The sequence below is a fragment of the Carlito syrichta genome, unplaced genomic scaffold, assembly GCF_000164805.1.
Source record: "Carlito syrichta isolate Samal-C Ts95f unplaced genomic scaffold, Tarsius_syrichta-2.0.1 Scaffold125966, whole genome shotgun sequence".
NCBI lineage: Eukaryota > Metazoa > Chordata > Mammalia > Primates > Tarsiidae > Carlito > Carlito syrichta.
In genome coordinates this window covers 94,586-115,701 of record NW_007070062.1, presented here as the reverse complement: position 1 = coordinate 115,701, position 21,116 = coordinate 94,586, and the positions used below count along the sequence as shown (strand labels likewise).

The 21,116-nt window shown below is 42.6% G+C and overlaps 1 protein-coding gene across 1 annotated transcript in view; it reads left to right on the top strand.

The window, feature by feature from the left end:
* MYH15 (myosin heavy chain 15) overlaps window positions 1-21,116 on the top strand; it is a 140,396-nt gene that overhangs the window by 105,320 nt on the left and 13,960 nt on the right. Inside the window, exons 31-36 of the mRNA XM_008048571.2 lie at window positions 1,098-1,447; window positions 6,528-6,652; window positions 9,423-9,538; window positions 15,628-15,820; window positions 16,063-16,266; window positions 20,436-20,561. Of these exons, the coding sequence (XP_008046762.1) occupies window positions 1,098-1,447; window positions 6,528-6,652; window positions 9,423-9,538; window positions 15,628-15,820; window positions 16,063-16,266; window positions 20,436-20,561 (1,114 nt within the window). The remainder of the gene's footprint in view (window positions 1-1,097; window positions 1,448-6,527; window positions 6,653-9,422; window positions 9,539-15,627; window positions 15,821-16,062; window positions 16,267-20,435; window positions 20,562-21,116) is intronic.

Below are 21,116 nucleotides of genomic sequence, written 5' to 3'. Positions count from 1 at the left end.
GTGTGAGCCACTGCACACAGCCCAATCGAGTATTTCTAAAGTAGTTAAAATACACGTAATTATTTTACGTGACTTCTAAGTCTGGGTAAAGCATCAGAATTTCCTCTTAACGGTTGAGAAACATGAATCAAAGAAGTGAAATGACTCTGGTTAGAAAGCCAGTGAGCAGGGAATTGTTAGAGCTCAGATCCTTCCTGGATACTGAGCACACACAGGTTTTTGCACCAAAAGAGGCTTTTATTACCACATTGCTCTGTCGAGCTAGTTGTGGCCCCTGTTAATTTCCAAGGACCTTTCTTCTGGTTAATAGCTGTAGATCAGAAACAGCTTGGTACATACAGTCCCTTGCATCTAAGAAGTGTAATGGATGAGTAAGAATGGGTTTGCCAGCATTACTGCAGGAAACATAAGCAAAATAACATATTTCTTTCATTAGTATTCCTAAGAGCAATGTATGATGGAATCGATGGAGGAGGCACTGGGATAAACCACTCCATCTCAGAGATGCCAGGAGACAGCAGGAGGAGGCTAAAGTGGCCTCTGGGGGCAGGATGACCTGCTATGTGAGCATAATGATGAGATGGACATAGGTGTTTTGAATCGTGGTACGTTTAGGACCACGGGATGAGGAGAGTGGGTGAGCAGGAGAGAGCAAGAGCGCTCCTTAGAAGCAGCACAGCCAAGGAACTCCTAGTGACCACTCAGAGTTTGTAAGTAGCTTACTGCTGGTAGGATGTTCCGTACCATCTTCTTCTTTTCCTCATTTCTTACAAAATCATCCATAAAGCTTGTATTGCTTGGTAGAGCTTCAGGATCAGCAAATATTTATAAGAATTCAAAAAGATTCTGCGCTTCAAGTCCAGGTTGGCCAAGGGTGGGGGAGGGTAAAGACTGCGTGTACCCAAGAGTCAGAGGATGGTGGTCACAGACATCTGGGTTCTGCAGGTACAGACATGAGCTGCTTTTGCTCTGGACCATCAAGCCTACCCCAGAGGCCACCCTTCTTTGAACCCAAGCCCTGTCTTTAATCCAAGGCAGATGTAATGAGGTCTCTGAGAGTTGTTGCCTCACCAACTCTTTGGGTGTTCCCTTCTCAGGAAGAAGCTGGCAATTAGGTTGCAGGAAGCAACCGATGCCATGGGGGTAGCCAATGCCAGAAACGTCTCCCTGGAGAGGTCCAGGCACTGGCTGCAGCTGGAGCTCGGGGACGCCCTATGTGACCTTGGGAAAGCCCATTCGGTGGCAGCTAGGCTGGACCAGAAGCAGCAGCAGTCTGACCAGGCCCTCGCCGACTGGAAGCAGAAGCACACGGAGGACCAGGAGTTGCTGGATGCCTCTCAGAAGGAGGTCCGGGCCCTCAGAGCTGAGCTCCTCAAGTTCAAGCATGCTTATGAGGAGAGTGCCATGGGCCAGGAGGCACTCAGGAGGGAGAATGAGACTCTCCAAGGTACTGGGAGTTGGGTTGGAAGCCAGAGTAGAGATCTCCAGGAGGATCCTGGCCATAGGGCAAGGAGGTCTTCTGTGAGAAGGCCTTGCATTTTCATGTCCCCACCATGTTTTATTTATTTATTTAAAAAAAAAATTTCATAAAGATGTGGGCTACACTTTAGGGTTAGGTATACAAACATTGATTATACAGGTATCCTTGTTGATGAGGTGTGCCCCACCTTCCCCTAGCAGTTTCCTTCAATTGCCAATCCCACCCTCCTCCCCTGATAGTTTTGCACTACTGCCAATCCCTTTTTTATAGTATTAAAATTGTTCAAGGTCCACTTATGAGTGAGAACATATGGTACTCTGTTCTTTATTTCTATGATAGATCACTGAGTATGATAGACTCTAAATCCATCCAAGTTGCTGCGAAGTCCATATGTTTGTCCTTCTTTATGGCTGGCTGTGTAAGATCCCATTGTGTATATATACCACATTTTTAAAATCCAGTCCAGCTTCAATGGGTAGCATGGTTGGTTCCATGGTTTTGCTATTGTGAATAGAGCTACAACAAACATTCATGCGCAGGTATCTTTTTTGTAGAATGATTTGAGTTCCCTCAGGTATATTCCCAATAGGAGAATTGCTGGGTCATATAGAAGGTCAATTTCTAGTTCTTTCAGAAATCACCACACTGTCTTCCAAAGAGGTTGTACTAGTTTGCATTCCCACCAGCAGTGTAGAAGCATTCCTATTTCTCCGCATCCTCGCATCATTTATTAATGATGGCCATTCTTACTGGGATTAGGTGGTATCTCAATGTGGTTTTGATTTGCATTTATCTGATGATGAGTGAGGCTGAACACTTTTTCTTGTGTCTGTTGGCTGCCCGTATATCTTCTTTTGAGAAATGTCTATTCATGTCTTTTGCCCACTTTTTAATGGGGCTGTTTGTTTTTTTTCTTTCAGCAATTTGAGTTCCTTGTAGATCCTAGATATTAGGCCTTTATCAGATACACAGTTGTCAAATATTTTTTCCCATGTTGTGAGCTGTCTCCCTGCTCTCTTGATGGTTTCTTTTGCTTTGCAGAAGCTTGTTAGTTTGATGAGGTCCCACTTGTCTATCGTATTTCTTAAGGTATGGGCATTTAGGGTTCTGATCAAGAATCGGTTGCCAGTTGCAATTTCCATAAGGGCCACCATGTTTTAACTTTTAATCTTTACTACTTCTGTTTGATTTTTCTCTAAAAAAAATTGCAGATGTTCATTGTAGTAAATCAATTCTGACAGTCAAATCAGTTTCTTGCTTTCAGCTTCAGTTCCACTTCATAAAGGAAGCTACCATTGAGAATTTCTTGTTATCCATAGTGCTTCCATGTATATATTGTATTTTTTGCTGTTGTTGTTGAACTTGATTTTATTATAAAGATGTGGGGTGCAAGTCAGGATTAGGTACATAAGTGACATATGTGCAGGTAAAGCTTGGGCCTCCAACTGGTCCTCACTTCCCCTGGTTTAGGATCAGGTACCCTTTATGTTATTTTGTGCCCTCCCTACCCCTCTCCCCTGGCAGTTTCCCATGACTGCTGATCCCTCCCTTGTGCTTTTGTGATTAAGGCTCAGGTCCCCCTTATGAGTAAGAACACATGGTATTCAGATATTTTTTTCTGTGATAGATTGCTAATTATGAGTGCCTCCAATCCCATCCAATTTGCTGAGAAGTTCATGATTTTGTCCTTCGTTATGGCTGCATAAAGAAGACGTAGGGCAGCCATATGTCTTCTAAAGTGTACCCCACATCTTTATAAAATTTTTTTAAAAAATAAATAAATAAAACATGGTGGGGGCATGAAAATGCAATAGATACATGAAAAAATGCTCAGCCTCACTAATCATAGAGTAAAGCAAATCAAAACCACACCGAGATACCATCTTACCCTAGTAAGGATGGCCATCATTAATAAATCAAAAAGCAATAGATGGGCACAGAGAAAAGGAGACGCTTCTACACTGGTGGTGAGAATGCAAACTAGTCCAACCTCTATGGAAAATCATGTGGTGATATTTAGAGGAGCTAGAAATTACCTTCCATACAATCCAGCAATTCTCCTCCTGGGAATATACCTGGAGGAGCACAAATCATTCTACAAAAAAGATACTTGCACATGCATGTTTATTGCTGCACTATTCACAATAGCAAAAACATGAAACCAACCATGCTGCCCATTGAAAGTGGACTGGGTAAAGAAAATGTGGTATATATACTGTATTCATGTGAGTATTTTTTACTCAAATTGCACATTGTTCCACACCTTTTACTTTTTCACTTGTGAATATATTTTCTAGTTTAATGCATATTTCTATAGCACATACTATGCCCCAGGCTCTGTTCTATCTATAGCTATTCATTATTCATTGTTTAATTCTCAGAATAGTCTCTTTTTCTTTTCTTTTCAAGGCTGCTTTGCTCTTAGGCTATTAAATGATGTTTTCTATCCCTTTCTCCTTTACAAGAATGTACAAGTGCAAGGCTAGACCATCTGAAGCACCAGCCACCTTATAAAGGAGACTTCTTTATAAGGACCTGCCCTCCCACAACTGTGACATCAAAGCAAATGTCCCACCTCCCTACCCAGCCACCAGCTCCCCAATCCAGATGCCCTGGGGCATCCGTCCACTCTCTGAACAGTATTAGTGTTAGTTTCTTCCTCTGAAAAATGGAGATTCTGTTGGTCCCAAGGTTGAGTTCCTTGTCCAAATTCACATTTGCTATGTAATTCACATATTCAGATCCGGGATTTGAGCCCAGCCAGCATGACTTCTGCGTATACAACTTAACTACTAAGCTATAAAGCCTTCCCAGGGACCCTATGGCTCTTTGCAGCCCACACATGGAGACCTACTATGTGCTTTTTAATAGCTCTATCATGTTTTATAAGAATGAATGCTATTTAACTATTTAACCTTATTCATTTTTGATCCAATTCACAAATATAAATAAATCATATATTCCTGTGCATGCATTTGCACACTTAAAAAAATTTCTCAGATCCCTAGAAATGAAATTGCTGGGTTAAAGGAATGAATTTTAAAACTTGGATATGCTGCCAGACAGCCTTCAAAGAACCTGCCAACTTACACCAGTACCAACAGCAATGGTGTAAAAACCCCGAGATGTCCTGGAAGCAAGTTCATTACTGTTGGAGGTGTAAATGAAACTTGCTTTCTCTGTTGACCTACATAGCTCAAGATCAGGTCACCGACTGGGTATGTGAGGGGTGTTAGCAGAGTAGTTAGAAAGCATAAGCTGTATCCAGAGGGCTTGTTAAAGCACTGATGGCTGGGCCCACCCCCAGAGTTTCTGATCCAGTAGGTCTAGGATGGGGCCTGAGAATTTGCATTTATGACAGATTCCCAGGTGAGGCCAATAGCCTGGAGACCACCTGGTCTAGGTGGGGTTTGGAGCTTGAGGAGTGTTTTCTCTCTCTCTCTTTTTTTTTTAAATTTATAATGGTAGTGGGGTATAAATGAAGATTTGTTACCAAAGGCTGCATGCAGGTGAAGTCTGGGCTTTTAGGTGACCCTTTCTCCCCTTGGTAGTGGACCATACCCTTTGTGTTGCTACATGCCTCCCTTTCTCCCTCCCCCAGCAGTGCCCATTATCTGCCAATCCCACTCTTGTGCTAATGTGACTAGTGTTCAGGGCCTGCTCATGAGTGAAAGCCAGCAGTATTCGGTTCTTTGTTTCTGTGATAGTTTCCATAGTATGATGGTCTCCAACTGCATTCAAGTTGCTGCAAAGTCCATGGTTTCGTTTTTCTTTATGGCTGCATAGTATTCCATCATGTATGTATACCACATTTTCTTTATCCAGTTTGAAGAGTGTTTTCAAAAGCTCTCCAGTTGATGCTAAGGTGAGAACCACTGCCCTGAGTTTTCCCTTGGAAACGCCTCTTCTGGAGAGTGCTTATCAGAAAATTCATTATTCGTTGAGAATTTCCATGTAACATGTTTGTTTTTGTAACTTTTAAAAAACTCTTGTCAGCCGGGCTCAGTGGCTCAGCCTGTAATCCCGCGCCTTTGGGAGGCTGAGGTGAATGGATTGCCTGAGCCCACGGGTTCGAGACCCACCTGGGCAGCGAGACCTCATCTCTACAATAAATCAAAAAATCAGCTGGGCGTGGTAGCACGCACCTGTAATTCCGGCTACTCGGAAGGCTGAGGCGGAAGGATTACCGAAGCCCAGCAGGTCGAGGCTGTGGTGGCCGGGAGCGGCCACTGCACTCCAATCTAGGCGACAGAGTGAGACTCCAACTCAAAAAAAACAAAACAAAAAAAACTCTTGTTGTATCACATCGTAGTTCTGTATCTCAGAGCCAGAGGAACCGGTGACCTGTTGGGCTCCCTCCACCACCTCTGGACTGGATAATTCCCAGAGCCACTTGGCTCTCCACATACATATCTGTTAGGTGCTAGAGGCTTCCTTCACAAAGAGGCAGAACTGACCAGAGCAATACCAGATGGCAGAAGCTTTGTGACTTCTGCATGCCAACTTCTATCAAAGGCTTGTATTCGTGAGGGGCTAGCCCCAAAGCCCCGAGTGCTTGAGGTGAAGCCATTGTCTTCCCTGAGCCCCTCCTGATCTTGTAACTTAGCTGACCTAGTTTCAGCTGTAAGTTTGTCTTCATGTTGAGCAGTAGCTAGCACAACAGCAGCCACTGGTGTTGATAGCAAAGCACTTACACTGGAAGTGTAGGGACTCCAGGCCTGTGTTCCTCTAGGTGGCATCTGGCATGATTCTGACAAGCAGGACTACCATATAAAGTTGTACAGGTTGTCCAGTGTTCGACACTCCATAAAGCTCCATCCTCAACAATTGGTGTAGACAACTTTCTGATGGCAAAATAATACATCTAAGGACAGATGCTTCTTTCTAATTTCTAGGTCCCACAAGGGCTAGCGATGGCCCTGCCATCAAGTTATGAAGCATGGCACGACCACAGTCCCAGTGGGCCAGAACAGTGTGTTGTGCCTGATTTCATGGGTCCGAGACTGAGCCCATTCACTGATGTTGCTTTTCTTTACTCTCTCTCCAGAAGAGATTTCTAATCTGACAAACCAAGTTAGAGAAGGAGCCAAGAACTTAACTGAAATGGAAAAGGTCAAGAAACTGATTGAACAAGAGAAGACTGAAGTCCAGGTGACCCTGGAAGAAGCAGAGGTAATTATCACCAGGGAAAAGAGAAAGTTTTCATTGTGACAAAGCAGAAGATCTGCATTCTAGCAATAACAGCAGCGACAGCACAAAGACACTTACTGAAGTGTTTACTACATGCTAGGCATGATGCCAAGTGCTTGATGTGCATTTTTTAATGTAGTCACTCCAACAAACTTGTCCCCATTTTTAAAAAGGGAAAATTGAGACCCAGAGAGCAGGAGAAACAACAGTGAATATAAATCTCCTGATTATAGTGAAAGCAGGAAACATTTCTGTCTTGTTCACCGGTGCATTCCTAGTGCTTAGACCCTGACTACTCAAAATGTGGCCCCTGGACATCACATGGGAGTGTGATACAAATCACTTTCAGCCCTCTACCCATCTCTGTTGAACCAGAATCTGCATTTTAATAAAACCCCTGGGTGGTTTGTATGCACATTAATATTTGAGAAGCACTGACCTAGAACATTGTCTGCATATAGTAGAGGCTCAGTAAATATTTGTCCAACGTTGAATGAATAAATGTTCTCATGGCTATCTTTTTTTCAATAAATGGTAGGTAGTTTTGAAAATGAGATTCAAAATGATGCTTCTGAGAGCTCATCTTTGTTTTTGAGAGTTCATTTTTGTGCAGATTACAGAAGAGGAGGGTTTTCAGTGTTATGGATTCATAGTTCAGGAAAAGTCTCTGGCTTTACCCCTGGCTGTGTGTTAGCCATTGAAAGGGTCACTAAGATGACTTTTTGCCAAAGAAGAAAGTAAACTAAAAAGGAAGCTATTCTGCCATAGTTTTTAGGTAGTTAACAAGTCCTACATAGCCCCTTTCTCACAGTGGAATTTCATCTTCATGACTCACCTTTGAATAAGCACCTGAACAGGTTAAAAATACAGTCCCTATCTACCCCACCCACCAGTCGAGAAAACGATTTTTGAAAGGCATGGCAGTCAATTTTAGGCAGGGACCTTTTGGAAGGCATGGCAGTAAGAAATTAGGCCCCCAAGGATTGCTCTGGGCCAAACATTGCATGTTAAGTTTACCTCACCATTACAATTATGGAAGAAATATGCCAGGAAGATGCGTTTGTATTGCCCTGGATGTAGTATTGTCAAGGGTCCAGCACTTGACCTAGCTCTTGCCCCTTGATGTGTAAGTGTTTTCCAAGGTCTTCTACATCTTATATTTAATTGTTTCCATTAGCAGTATGGTGTCCCCTAGCAAGGTTGGAGGAATTTGTTTTGTTTACTTGTTCTCTTTGGTTCTCTGGCCATCCTGGCTAGGGACTTTTTGAAGCTACCACCTTAACTGAAGTAATTTTTTTCAAGCCAAATGAGAAATATAGTTAGCAGGGGTGATTTGAGTCCTGTATAACATACAGGCCTCTGGGTATGTGAAATTGACCAGCACCCCCACGTCAAGGATGAGAATGACATTAAGGCCATAGTGCTCATACCATGTAGCACCACTAGATGGCAACATATTCTATGCACATTTTCTCAAGTTCTAGCTTCAGCCACATCCTTAAATAATACTTCATCAACTTGGACATGTATTTGTAACACTGGGTTATTTATTTTCCTGGGTGAGCTTTTATGAGAAACTTTATCAGTTTTTTTATAGCCATAAAACTCAAATTATCCCAGGACACCGTCTCTAAGATTTGCTTCTTCAGTACTTGTAGAGGGTTAGAGGTGACAATTTCCCCCCGAAGGAACAACACCATTCCCTCAGAGGAAATTGCTACCCAAGCACCTGTTTTTGCGGTTTATTTTCTTTTATATTGACGGTAGTGTCAAGAGAACAGCAAGGGAGGCCTTATTACATTCTCAGTGTCTTATTTTTATTTTAAAATTGTGACTTGGTTTTACTTTATATTTTTGGTGCTGTGTGTTAAGCACTCTTCAAGAAAGGTTATGAAACATTACTTCTGCCCTCAGGACTACCCGTAACTAATTGACCAATAGGTTGCATCACTACCTGTGCCCTTACATCATCAGTATCCTCTGAGTATTTTTTGGGTTTGTTGCTTTTTTTTTTTTTTTTTCCTTCATACATTTCATCTTTGGGCTTTAAAGATTTAGTCAAACCTTTTAAAATTGAATTGCTTTTATAACATCCCTGGCAATAACTGCCTTGCCTATACTTAAATACTCAGGGGGCAAGGGCTCTTCCTCCCTGTCAAAGCAATCCATTTGTGGTAGTGGTACTCATCATGGTGATAATAGCTCTCACTGAGTGTTATTTCTCAAGTACTTTTTAAAATCCTTTGTTTTTGTTTTTTATATATATATGACAATATTTGGGCACTTTTCCTGTTGCTTGTTCTCTGAATACATTTAACTTTTCCTCTATTCCTATGCCCAGAATTGAATAAAAGATTCCAGGTAGGAGTTATCAACGTCCTTGTTCTAGCTTTGATCCTTTTTAAAATTCCTCTCCTAGATGGAATATGTTTTTTTTTTTTAAGTCAAGAGTAATACATTAAAAAGTTTTAAATCGTCATAGAGTAGATTGAAATTTTCTATTTTTAAAACATGCTTTAGAATTTTACTTCTGGAGCTACAACAGAAAGACCCAAGAATGTCAAAGCTACACATGAAATGACGAATGAGAGCCATTGCTTGTCTCATCCTGTGGCGATCTGTATGGACCTGACTCGAACCTCGATCTCGCCAAGCAGCTCTCAAAAGAGCTACGTTAATGACTACGCTTTGAGGGGGAAAAAGTTATCCAAATAGTGGACTCCATTTAGTTTTTTGTATTTGTGTATTTCAGGGAGTTCTGGAATGCAATGAAAGCAAGATTCTTCGCTTCCAGCTGGAACTCTTGGAAGTGAAAGCGGAACTGGAACGAAAGCTTTCAGAGAAAGACGAAGAAATAGAAAATCTTAGGTATCTAAGATTATTCTGATGAGCCACAGTTCCCCATTTCAGAATCCCTGACCGAACAGAACTCATTGTGTTTGGCTGCTTGTATGACCCTTGTTGGAATATTACCAAAGAAACTCGTTCCAACTCTATACCAGGCTCTTTCTAGTAAGATCACCATGTTAATACAATCACTATCAGCTTTTATGATTTTCTTATATTTGAGCAGTTTCCACTCCCAGATGAGACTCAAGATAATACACACACACACACACACACACACACACACACACACACACATATACACACACAAACAATTATATGTACAAGAACAGTATATATTGTCTGGATCTCCCTATCACAAGTCTCTTTCTTGGGTATTCAAGAAATTGACTGATGTCTACAGCCACACCGCCCTGAATGCACCCGATCTCATCTGATCTTGGAAGCTAAGCAGGGTTGGACCTCGTCAGTACTTGGATGGGAAATTGATTGATAATGTTGAGCCTAGAAGGAAAAATACAAAAAATCTGATGCTGTGCTTTAAAATTAATGTCAGATCAGAGTGAAGTTTTCCTGTACCCCCTGCCTGTACCTGTAGCCATATGTTTGAAGAGGGGCAGAAGCCAGGAGCTAAGCAGTTTATTGAATCTCCATTAAAGCAGCTGAGTCTTAATAGTCAGGAAGCTGAATTAGACAGGACTCACGGGTTGCAGGATTCTTTCTTAGCTTTGTCATAACAAGCTGATGACTTTAGACATTCCACTTCTTAGCTTCTCAGTGAGGTGAGGGGATGAAAGCAGCCCCTACATGTCACAGAAGGTGGTGAGGAAGATCAGTAAGCTGACGCTGGCAAAGCACTCCACATGCCATACATCAAAGGTGCAACCGTAAACACATGGAATTAACAATGGTAATATTATCTAGCTGATGTGTTCCCTTAAGTTAACGCCATATGTCAGCAAGGAAAGTCATTTGAGCCTGAGGTTTAACTGGCAACTTACTTTCGATGTGTATGACACTAAAAAAAAAAACCTGTTAACACATTCAGTTGAACTGACCTCTTTCCCATAGCCCATTTTCAGACAAAACTCACATGGGGGTCGATTTTTTAATGAGGATGTCAAGCTAAATTTGGCCTCTATGTGCTTTGAGTTATCTTTGCTTTCACTCACTGGCATTTTCCTCTAAAAGACTGACTGTGGTGAGGAATTCTGGTCTACTTAAGAGGCTCTGAGTCAGTGTCTAAAAGAATTTTTTTGATGAAGGGCAAAGACATTGGGCCTTGATATCTGCCCTACTTCCTTCCATGAGGAACAAAAATGAATGTCTCCTTGTGCAGTTAAAAAAACAAAACAAACATAACTGATTTCAGGTAATGTCAAACCTGTGCCTATAAATAAACCCAGCTGAGGAAAAATGGAAAAAAATGAATCCTCAGAGAGTCTGCGTCTCGTCAGGTACATCTGAATGTCGTAGGGCAGTTCTCCAATTATAATAATCTTAGTGCAAAGGAAGTCAGAGATCCAAAGTAGCAGGGCTGGGAGAAGAAAGAACTGAAGACTAGGCCTGAGCAGTGAAGGGTCTGAGAAGGGAGGGGCGGGCTGGAGGCGGGGAACGAGCTGCTCATAGGTTTTAGTTAATGATTCATAATAACTGCAATAGGCACATCCAGAAAGGAGAGATGAGCCTATCTTAGAAAATATTACAAATACCATCCCAGACTCTTTCTGCTCTGCGTGCAGATGGTGTCAGAACGCCTTGATTTAATCTGATGGTTTCGTGTGACTTTGGGGCTAGCTGGGAATCTTAAGGAGACTGAATGGAAGGCCAGGGAAAGATAGGCGCAAAGTCTAAGATTCCAAGCAATCAAGGATAAGGCAGGTAAGTAACAGAACTTGAGGAGACTATTGCCCAAGGGGAAGGCACGAGGTTCAAGGTTTTATACCTACATATACCATCAGTAGCTTCCTCCGGGAAAGGACCCAGGAAATCAAAGGGACCAAGAAAGCAGGGAAAGAGAGACCCACAGGCAAAGGCAACACCTTCATAGTGCAGCAGACTGGGTATCTCATTTAACTCAGTCTCTGCTGCCAAGCTTTTACCTCCATTTTGGTGAGGACTGACCCCAGGGAAGCCCAGCTAGAGACCTGCTAGAGTTGGAAAGTATGAGCTGGTGGTCTGTGTGGGATAGGTTTCACTTGTTGAATAAATATGTGAGGGCTTAATGCTTATCAGACATGATGCCTAATATTCTAGCCAGGGCTTCCTAGATGCTTATGGAGGATAGGTGATTTATTTATTTGTTTATTTATTTTAGAGATACTTTCTAGCTCTATCACCCAGGCTGGAGGGCCATGCCCCGATTATAGCTCACTGCAGCCTCTAACTCCTGGCCTCAAGTGATCCTTTTGCTTCAGCCTCCCTAGTAGCTGGGACTACAGACTTGTGACTGGCTAATTTTTAATTTTCTTTTTTTTTTTTTTTTTCGGTAGAGATAGGGTCTCATTATGTTGCCCAGGCTGGTCTCAAATTTCTGGCCTCAACTGATTCTCTTGCCTTGGCCTCCCAAAGTGCTGGGATTACAGGCATGTTGTGTCTAGCCGTTATTTATTTCTATAAATGTTCTGATTGGTGTGGATAAGGTTAGAAAGGTACCAATGCAATTTCTGATGGAAGGAGAAGAAGAGCTTTGGTGGCTGGCCTTATTGTCTCATCCTAGACACAGGAAAGGAGGCCAGCTTGGAGGCCAACAGGTGGCCATATTGCTGTATGAGTCGAGCCCTACAGCAAAGCCCAAAACAAGGCCGAGGGAAGGTAGGTCAGGTGCATCCTGAATCTTCAGAAACCAACTGCCTTTTCCTAATGACTGGAAGAAATGTGAGAGTCATAACATTGGTCCAGAGCCATGGTCTTCCGGGGTTGGATTCTGCTCACTCCACACCCAGAGAGGTGCTTTTTGGAGATGCGGCACTGATATTCCTTGCTCTATCATAATGCACTCATTTGTTTTGGTTTGATCCCTATAGAAGGATTAGGCAAAGTTTTTCTGTAAAGGGTCAGATAGCAATGAATTTCTGTTTTGCAAGCCATATGGTCTCTGCGGCAATTACTCAACTCTGTGGCTGTAGGTTGAAAGCAACCATAGAAGATAGGAAATTAAATGGGCATGGTGGGATTTGGCCCACAGTCCATAATTTTCCCACCTCTTGTCTAGAGCCTCGGGTATCTAGTAATGTTCCATTGTCTTTTCTTTCGGTACAGTCCCCTTCTCAGAACTCAATCACGTCAAACTTCACCACATGGTCTTAATTTATATGCACCATCGGACTTAGTTTCCTTTATAGTCTGAGTAAGTCTCTGTCAGGAGGATATGTTGAAATCTTTTCCCATCTCTAAGTGATATATTTTAGGGTGTCTGAAAAGCAGTGTCCCAAACTCAGGTGCTGCAGCCCAATAACTTGTTAATCATTTTAAATCTGAATCATATATATTTGGATTAAGGAAAATCTCACAGTTCTCTGATATAGATGAGCAATATTACAAGAGAAAAAAATGACCAACTGAACTGTCCATTTAAAATCATGAACTTTCCAAAGTTTTAAATTTTTATCTTTATTTTTTATGGCATTTGGTTTTGTTTTCTTAAATTGTATTTCCCATTTCAGGAAAAAAAAAAAAAAAAGAAGGAAGAAGAACTTCTTACTACATTGCCCTTGGTCCTGAGTGCTTCATTTTTCTTTAAAAATATACTTGAGGGAGTTTTCATTTTAAAGATTTCTTGACTCTGAATGAGATGTGTTCAGCAGTCATTCTCCAGGCCTGTATTATACCCGTGTCTCTTCAACCAGCACACTTTTTCCTTGTCTGCAGGCACTCATGAAGTTTCATAAACAACTGTGGGAAAAGTGCAGTTTGAAATGTTCAGTTTGTCGGCTTAAGTAGAATGTATTTCTTTGTAGAGGATTTGACACCAGGCTAGGGATGCTTCAGTGTTCCTGCATAGACGAGTCGGCTGTGGCAAAAATGAGAGTTTCCCAAATATAGGACAGAGAAGTGCCTTCCAGTTTTGAGTGATGTTGAGTGTGAGCGTTGCTCTGTGTTGGTTTGCGAGGACTGTCAAAACAAAATCCACAGATGGGTGGCTTCAACAACAGGAATTTATTTTCTCAGAGTTCTGGTGACTAGAAGTCCAAGATCAAGGCGTTGGCAGGTTTGGTTTCTCCTGAGGCCTCTCCCCTGGCTTGCAAACAGTCATTTTCTCACAGTGTCCTCATATGTTCTTTCTCCTGTGCTCTTGTGTTCCTATTCTTAAAGGACACTAGTTCCATTGGAGTAGGGTCTCATCCTAACATTTCTAAATAGTGTCATCTCTGAAGTCCTGGGGTTTAGGAGTTCAACATATGAATCTGAGAGGGGATACAATTCAACCCTTAAGAGTTCCTATTAACTTTCTATATAGATATCCCCATAGGATTCTTGTTTTGTTTTTTTTTTTTAGAAAACAGGATTTATTGAGAGGATACAAAAGCTCCCACAGTAGGAGGGGACCTGAAGGGGTTGCTCCCCTTAGGATTATGATTTGGGAGCTGATCAAAAGCCCATAGCCTAAGGATAGGCATGAGATGGCAACCTCAGCATGTTGGGGCCAGGGAGGTGGGGTTGGCAGAGGACAGGTGCTGACCCTGAGCTCTGGGCCAGAAAGAGTTATTTCCCATACTTTTTCATACCTGCTTCTGAGGTCTCCCCCACCAGTGGGGAGAAGGGGTGTCATAAAAAGCAGCTGAACCCATTTCTACTACCTGCAGGCTATATGCCTTCTGAATCAGCCTCAGAGCTCAGGACTCAGGCTCAATGACAGTTCGATGAAGAATCTAATTCTGATTGAATCTAATTAGTGCAAATGGGCTCTGAGAGAAAGACAGAAAGGCTCTCCTGCCTCCTCTGCTCTCTATTATCTGTCTAGCACTTGGACAGTGTTTCATGGAGTGAGCTGAACAGGATGCATTAGTTATAGCTGCTCAATCATTCTAACAACAACCAAATCTTACTGGCTTACTCCAATAGAGAGTTTGTTGTTGTTTTTGCTTATCTATGACTCCAGAGTGAGGTAGGATGGAGAGTAGGTCACTGTTCTTTCAAAGTCATTGAAGGGCACAGGTTCCTTCCATCTTGTGATTCTGTGACCTTCCATATGTGGCCACCAAGTGTGCTAGAGTTGGAGAAGAGAGTGCAGGAGCACACAAGTGAACATCTGTGTTGGCCATGCTTGGGATGGGACACTTCACTACTCCCTGCACTCTATTGGCCAGAATTCAGTCATGTGGTCCCGAACTAACTGCAAAAGTATTGGGAAATGAAAATGTTCCTGAGTTCCCCAATTTTTTCTTAATTAAAAAAATTTTGCATTGCTTTCCTAAACACACAGCTATTTTCTTAGCTTTTGTCATTTTGCAAATACATTTTCAGCTCAGGGTTTTGTTCCTAGGAAGACATTTAAAGTAAAGTTTTAATGTAATTCAATATCACACAGTTGGTTGTCTCAGTCAATCCTTGGGTGGACTCTCGACTTCCTAGAGAAAGGTAACCCTGCTGTTCCAGGAAGGTTGTGTCTGCAGGCTATTTAGAGCAGTACTGCTGAATCTCAGGGCCTGTTCCAACATGGGAGGCTTTTTCCTGTCTTGTGCATATATTTGCACCACTAAAAGAAGTTCAAATATTATGGCTGCTTAAAGAAGCATCCATCCTCCATTCTTGGCCACTCTAGGATACCCAGGTGTTTGCTCTAGACCATCCTTTGGGGGTTGTTAGATAAGTCTAAGGCTGCCCCACAGGAACCTCAAAAAGCTTCTGGTGCTTTCCTTGATTCTTTGAGGATGTTGCTTCGGAAACCTTACTTAGTCTGTTATGGTGGATGTATGCTCACTAACCTAACTTCTCACCCTCTCTGTTTTAAAAATGAAAGCCCTTTAGGTTCATATTGTTAATTACCTAGATGTCTTGGATTTTAATTTTTTTTCCTGTTCTCTACACGATTTTAAACATAGTAGGTAAATTTCCTAATTTGAGAATGTGATTATGTTTTCTTCCTCTGAATGTTATTCTAAAATTAGGAGGAAACAACAGCATGCTGTTGACTCCCTGCAATCTAGTCTGGATGCTGAGACTAGGAGCAGAATTGAAGCTACTCGACTGAAGAAGAAGATGGAAGGAGACCTCAATGAGATGGAACTCCAGCTTGGCTGGGCCAACCGGCAGGTGTCAGAGACAACCAGATCCCTGGGCCAGCTCCAGATTCAAGTCAAGGTATTTTAAAACCAAATACAGGGTGCAGGGGGTAGAAAATGCTTCTGCTTATGGAAGCAATTAAACAACAGGTGGTGTTGAGCAATGAAGGTGAAGTTAATGGATCTAATCCTTTAAGAGAGTGGGAATGCACTTGGGTTCAGAGGTGAGACTGTGGTTGCAGCCTGCATGTGTAGGTGCACCTCACCTGCTATGTTGACCTCAAAGGGCTCTGTGCTCCGGACCCACATTCTTTCTCTCAGGACCTTCAAATGCAACTGGATGACAGCACACACCTGAACAGTGATCTGAAGGAGCAGGTAGCTGCAGTTGAACGACATAATGTTCTTCTTCAGTCTGAACTAGAGGAGCTGAGGTCCTTGCAGGAGCAGACAGAGCGTGGGCGCAGGCTGGCAGAAGAAGAGCTCCTGCAGGTCACAGAAAGAATCCATCTCTTCCATACCCAGGTGGGGCCGATGGACTCTCCGCATTGGCTGAGTCAGTTGGTTGAAGGTGGTGGTTCCCATACTTGGGGCAGCCTTGGGCCACACAGGGTTGCCATGGCAAGTCTTGGGCATGGCCATGAAGCACAGGGTCAGCCCATGCAGTAGAGCAGTCGCCCCACTCTTCATTCATTCCCAAGTGCATTTGTTCTCTTGGGCTGCCATAATAACTATCACCAACTGGTTGGCTTAACACAACAGCAGTTCATTTTTCCACATTACTAGAGATGAGTCTGAGATCAAGGTGTCAGCAGGGCTATGCTCCCTCTTAAACCTCTAGGGAGGAAAATCGTTCCTGGCCTCTTCCCAGCTTCTGATGGGTTACTGGCAATCTTTAGCTTCTTGATGCATCACACCAATCCTCTGCCTTTACATGGTCTCCCTTGTGTGTCTTCACTGCTTCTTTCTTCTAAAGGTCTATCACTGTTCAGATTTGTACTTTTTATAAGGGTACAAACCATATGGGATTAGTGCCCACCCAAGGGCCTCATTTCAACTCAATTACCTCCCGTTTTTCTAGCTGCATTTATCTCTCCCTCCCTCCCTCCCTCCTTCCTTCTTTCTCTCTGTTGCTTTCTCTCTCTCTCTCTCTTCCTCTCTCCATCTACCTACCAACCTATTTGAGTTGGGGTCTTACTCTGTCACCTAGGCTGGAGTGCAGTGGTACAACCACAGCTTACTGCAGTCTTGACCTCCTGGGATCAGGCAATTCTTCTGCCTCGGCCTCTCAAGTAGCTGGAACTACAAGCACACACCACCATGCTTGGCTAATTTTTAAAAAAATTTTTTGTAGAGACAAGATCTTGTATGTTGCCCAGGATTGTCTTAAGCTCCTGGGCCCAAGCAATCCTCTCATCTCAGCCTCCCAAAGTGCTAAGATCACAGGCATGAGCCACTGTGCCCAGCCTCCAGCTGTCTTTTAAACGGAGTAAGACGTTATTTTCAAATAAGGTCGAATTCTGAGAAATTGGATGTCAGGCTTTCAACATATGCTTTTTTTTGGGAGACAGAATTCAACCACTCCAAGCTTTCTGCCAGAAGAATTGTCTGTCAGGGCATCCGCAGCCAGGATGCTGGGGAGAGAGGGATGAGTAGTCCCTAGTGTTGCAGAACCATTTGCCTGGTTGTCCTGCTCTCTTTCAGCCACCTGCTTCCCCAGAATCCCAGGATAAAAAACAAACAAACAAAAAATTTCCTGCCTTGTAGCCAGGAGATCTCTAGCAATTCTGAGGGAATATGATGAGCTGCCAGGACTCTGGCTTCTTATGAAAAGTTGTGTAAGTGACGCCAAGCAAGAATTTTTAGATCTCTCTCCATTTTCCTGGAATCAGGAAAAGCCATAGTGACTAGGACAAATGTCTATAGGAAACAGGTCATGCAATAAGCATTTGTAGGGCACATCCCTGCCACAACTTGGACAGGTGTGCATGGTCTAGATACAGAATGTCTCTGCTGTCCTAAGAAAGTGGAGACCTAAGTAGACAATTTTAGTGCACTGCTAAGAGGGTGACAACAGAGTAAGCCCATCCCTACAGAGAGCTTCCTGACAACCGTAGACTTAGATCGATGCCCAATATGCTTCATCTGAGTCATGAAGGATGTGTAATAAGTCAGCCAGGTAGAGAGCAAAGATAGGGGCAGAGGTATAGAGGAAGAGGGATTTGGAGATTTTTAGGGAAATTCACATACTCGAGCATAGGGTGAGTAGAAATAATGAGCAGAATTCAAGTTAAGAGACTGATGGAGTTTGAGTTTTATCTTGCAGCCAATGGGGATCCAGGGACGAATTTTGAGTAGCTGACAATAAGTTATCAGAGTTAAAGAAAATTTACTCTAGTGATTGTTGTGAAGGATGGATTAAAGCAACCAGGGGCAGAGCTACCACACTCTGGTTTGTGAAATATCTGTGGCATCATGTTGGTTGCCATAGTGACCGGGAAGTACCACTGACACTTAGTGGGCAGGTTCTAGAGATACCAAACTCCTTCAAGGTTAAGGATAGTCCCCCAAAATTGCCCTTCCCAGAGCCAGTTGTGCCCCTGCTAAGAAATACTAGATAAAAAGGAGTATAAACTGGAATTATACCTGCTGAAAGGCCTTGCAATTAGTTTGTGCCTACAGTTTGACTTTTGTGTCCATGTGGATGACAGAATCTTATTTGGGTACCGTGTGGTATAGAACAAATAGTCAGTAGGTTATGTATAATTTCCAGAAGGCTAACTCATTTTGACACTTTATTTCTCTCTTCAGAAAGCTTATGTAAAAACAATGAGTTGGATTCTTATAAAGGAGAATATTGAATTTTTTAAAACAGTAAATCATCCACTGTCTGCAGTACTTAATTGCTATTGGAAACAAATCATTTGCCACACATATTATTACTGATAATGCACCAGTGACTCCCCATATAATGAAAAACCATGAGCCTAGAGAGAGATAAGGCATGAAGCAGAGAAAAAGCAGTGGAGACCTGGAAGAGAGGATTGAAGGGAGGAAAAATGAGAAAATTAGACAATGGAGACCTGCTGTCTAGTGCAGAGTTTCTGAAAACTTGGGTGTACAAATAAGCATCACAAACACAAAAATGCAAATTTTCAGCTATCTCCCCAGACCCATGGAATCAGAAGCTCTGCAGTAGGACCCAGGAATCAAACACGTTCTCACATTCTCTGCTCATCCAGAAACTACCCTTTGACCAGTACTGGTATAAGTGCTATTATATTGCTCATGAGAACCTCTCCCCAAACTCATGCTGGGGCCCCTTGCAGTTACTAGAACATTATCAATCAAAACATAATGAGACTTTTAGGGAGCCATCTTAGTTACCTTCTGCATTTTCAGATCTCTAGCCTAGAATAAACACAGGAGGCAAAACGTACTCTTGATTACATGTACCCTTTGTCAGTCCTGAGCTATGACAATCTGGATCGCCCTCCTGCAAAATACCAGCTAACCCACTTATTCCTAAAAACAAACCAATTAGAATCAATCAGCTTGCAAAGATTTTATCCATCATCTCCCTAGTGGATTTTAAGTGATTCTATGTTCAAGCAAATTAGTATTTGTCCTCGTACCTTTCTTTACAAAAAAAGAGTTCTATGAAATTATGTGCAGTGAGCATCCAAAAAACCATTGCAGAAAAATCTATTTATTTCTGCTCTTCCACCCTCAAGGCCATAGCCAGGGAAAACCTGGGGGTGCACAAGGCCCAGCTCTCCATGAGGACAGAGGATGGCAGTCTTGATGAAGATGCTTCATGCCACAGAGGAAGCAGGGTTCTGTGAGGCTAGATGATCTTTCTATTCCCAAAGCTTCGTTCTACCACTGAGAAAGGCACGTGTTGGTGGAAAGTGAATATGGAATGGATAAAGGGAGAGGAGAAATAAAAAAAGAGAAAGCCCCTGCCTTTTTTATATACTCTCTATGCTAAGGTTTCAAACCGTCAGAAAAACTGGGCTTCAAACATGGACCATATAGCTGCAAAAGGAGCTGTGGCCTCTCGTGTCATAACTCAGGAAGGAAAGAATTAGGGCAGCGCCAACTGCAGAACACAAAGAATCCTCCACTGTAATGAGGGTTCCTGGGGGCTGGAGGATAAGGATTATTCTGAACTACTTTCCCCACCTCTTCACTGCAAAGTAAGATAGGAAGGGAGGTAGATAAAGAGGAGGAATTTATTTTTTTGTCTTCCTAGAGCTGCATGCCGGGAACTGTGATTTTTATTCCCCAGCTCCCTGCTCTCTAGATGTCTGCAGTTGACCCTGACTTCTGCTCTGGGACACTTGTTTCTATCACATCAAAAAAGCAAAAGACAGAGAAACATTTCCTCAACCAGTGGAAATCCAAATACATGTTTGGGGCTTGTAGGTTATCTGGAATCCATTTCTCCTTTCTGAGGCTGGCTGCCACCTCTTTAGTCCTGAACCTCCAATGAGTGAAATCCCTTCCACTCAGAATGTCTTTTGATGGCAAAAAGCCTTTGGAGGTTGGAAGTATTGCTTAAGTGAATATGACTGACTATAAGATAATTTACTCCTGACCAGACCTGATTCCCATTGCATGTCCTGAACAGATCAGCTTATATTTGCATCACTGGTTTTCACTTGCCTAACAGAAACACAGCTTTTCTTTAGAACACAAGCCTCCTCAGCCAGAAGAAGAAACTGGAGGCGGATGTTGCCCGGATGCTTAAAGAAGCTGAAGAGGCATTGCATGGGTGTCAAAATGCAGAAGAGAAGGCTAAGAAGGCAGCTACTGAGGTAGGTTCATTGACTGACTACTCAAGCCTCTCTTCTTCCAGAGTTCACTGGAGTGGTAGCCATGGGGCCGGGGCAAATCAGCAGCCAAAAAAGTATTTCATTGATTCTCCATACAGCCAAGAGGAGGTTAGCTGATCCCTCTGCCTGCCTATTCTCATCTTGAAAAATCAGGCCAATTAGCTCCTCCCCTCTAACCTACCCTGGCAATGAAAAGGAACAGTTGAATTGCTACAAGCAAAACCTTATGAAAGCAAGAGTCTTCTTTTGTTTAGGTTAAGCCACTTTTCATTTGTGAATCAATACATCTAGTGTCTAGAAACAATTCTTTTTATGTTTCCTTGCAAATACCTATTTTCCTAGGGTCTATAATGGTTTCATGATGAGGATCTGGAAAGAATGCTTAATTCACTTATTTTTTACAACCTATACTACTGCTTGAGTAACAAAATCAGGTTGGTTAAAGGGGGTTTCAGGGCTGGCATACTTTTTTTTTTCATTTGAGTTGGAGTCTCACTCTGTCGCCCAGACTGGAGTACAGTGGCCGCTCCCGGCCAC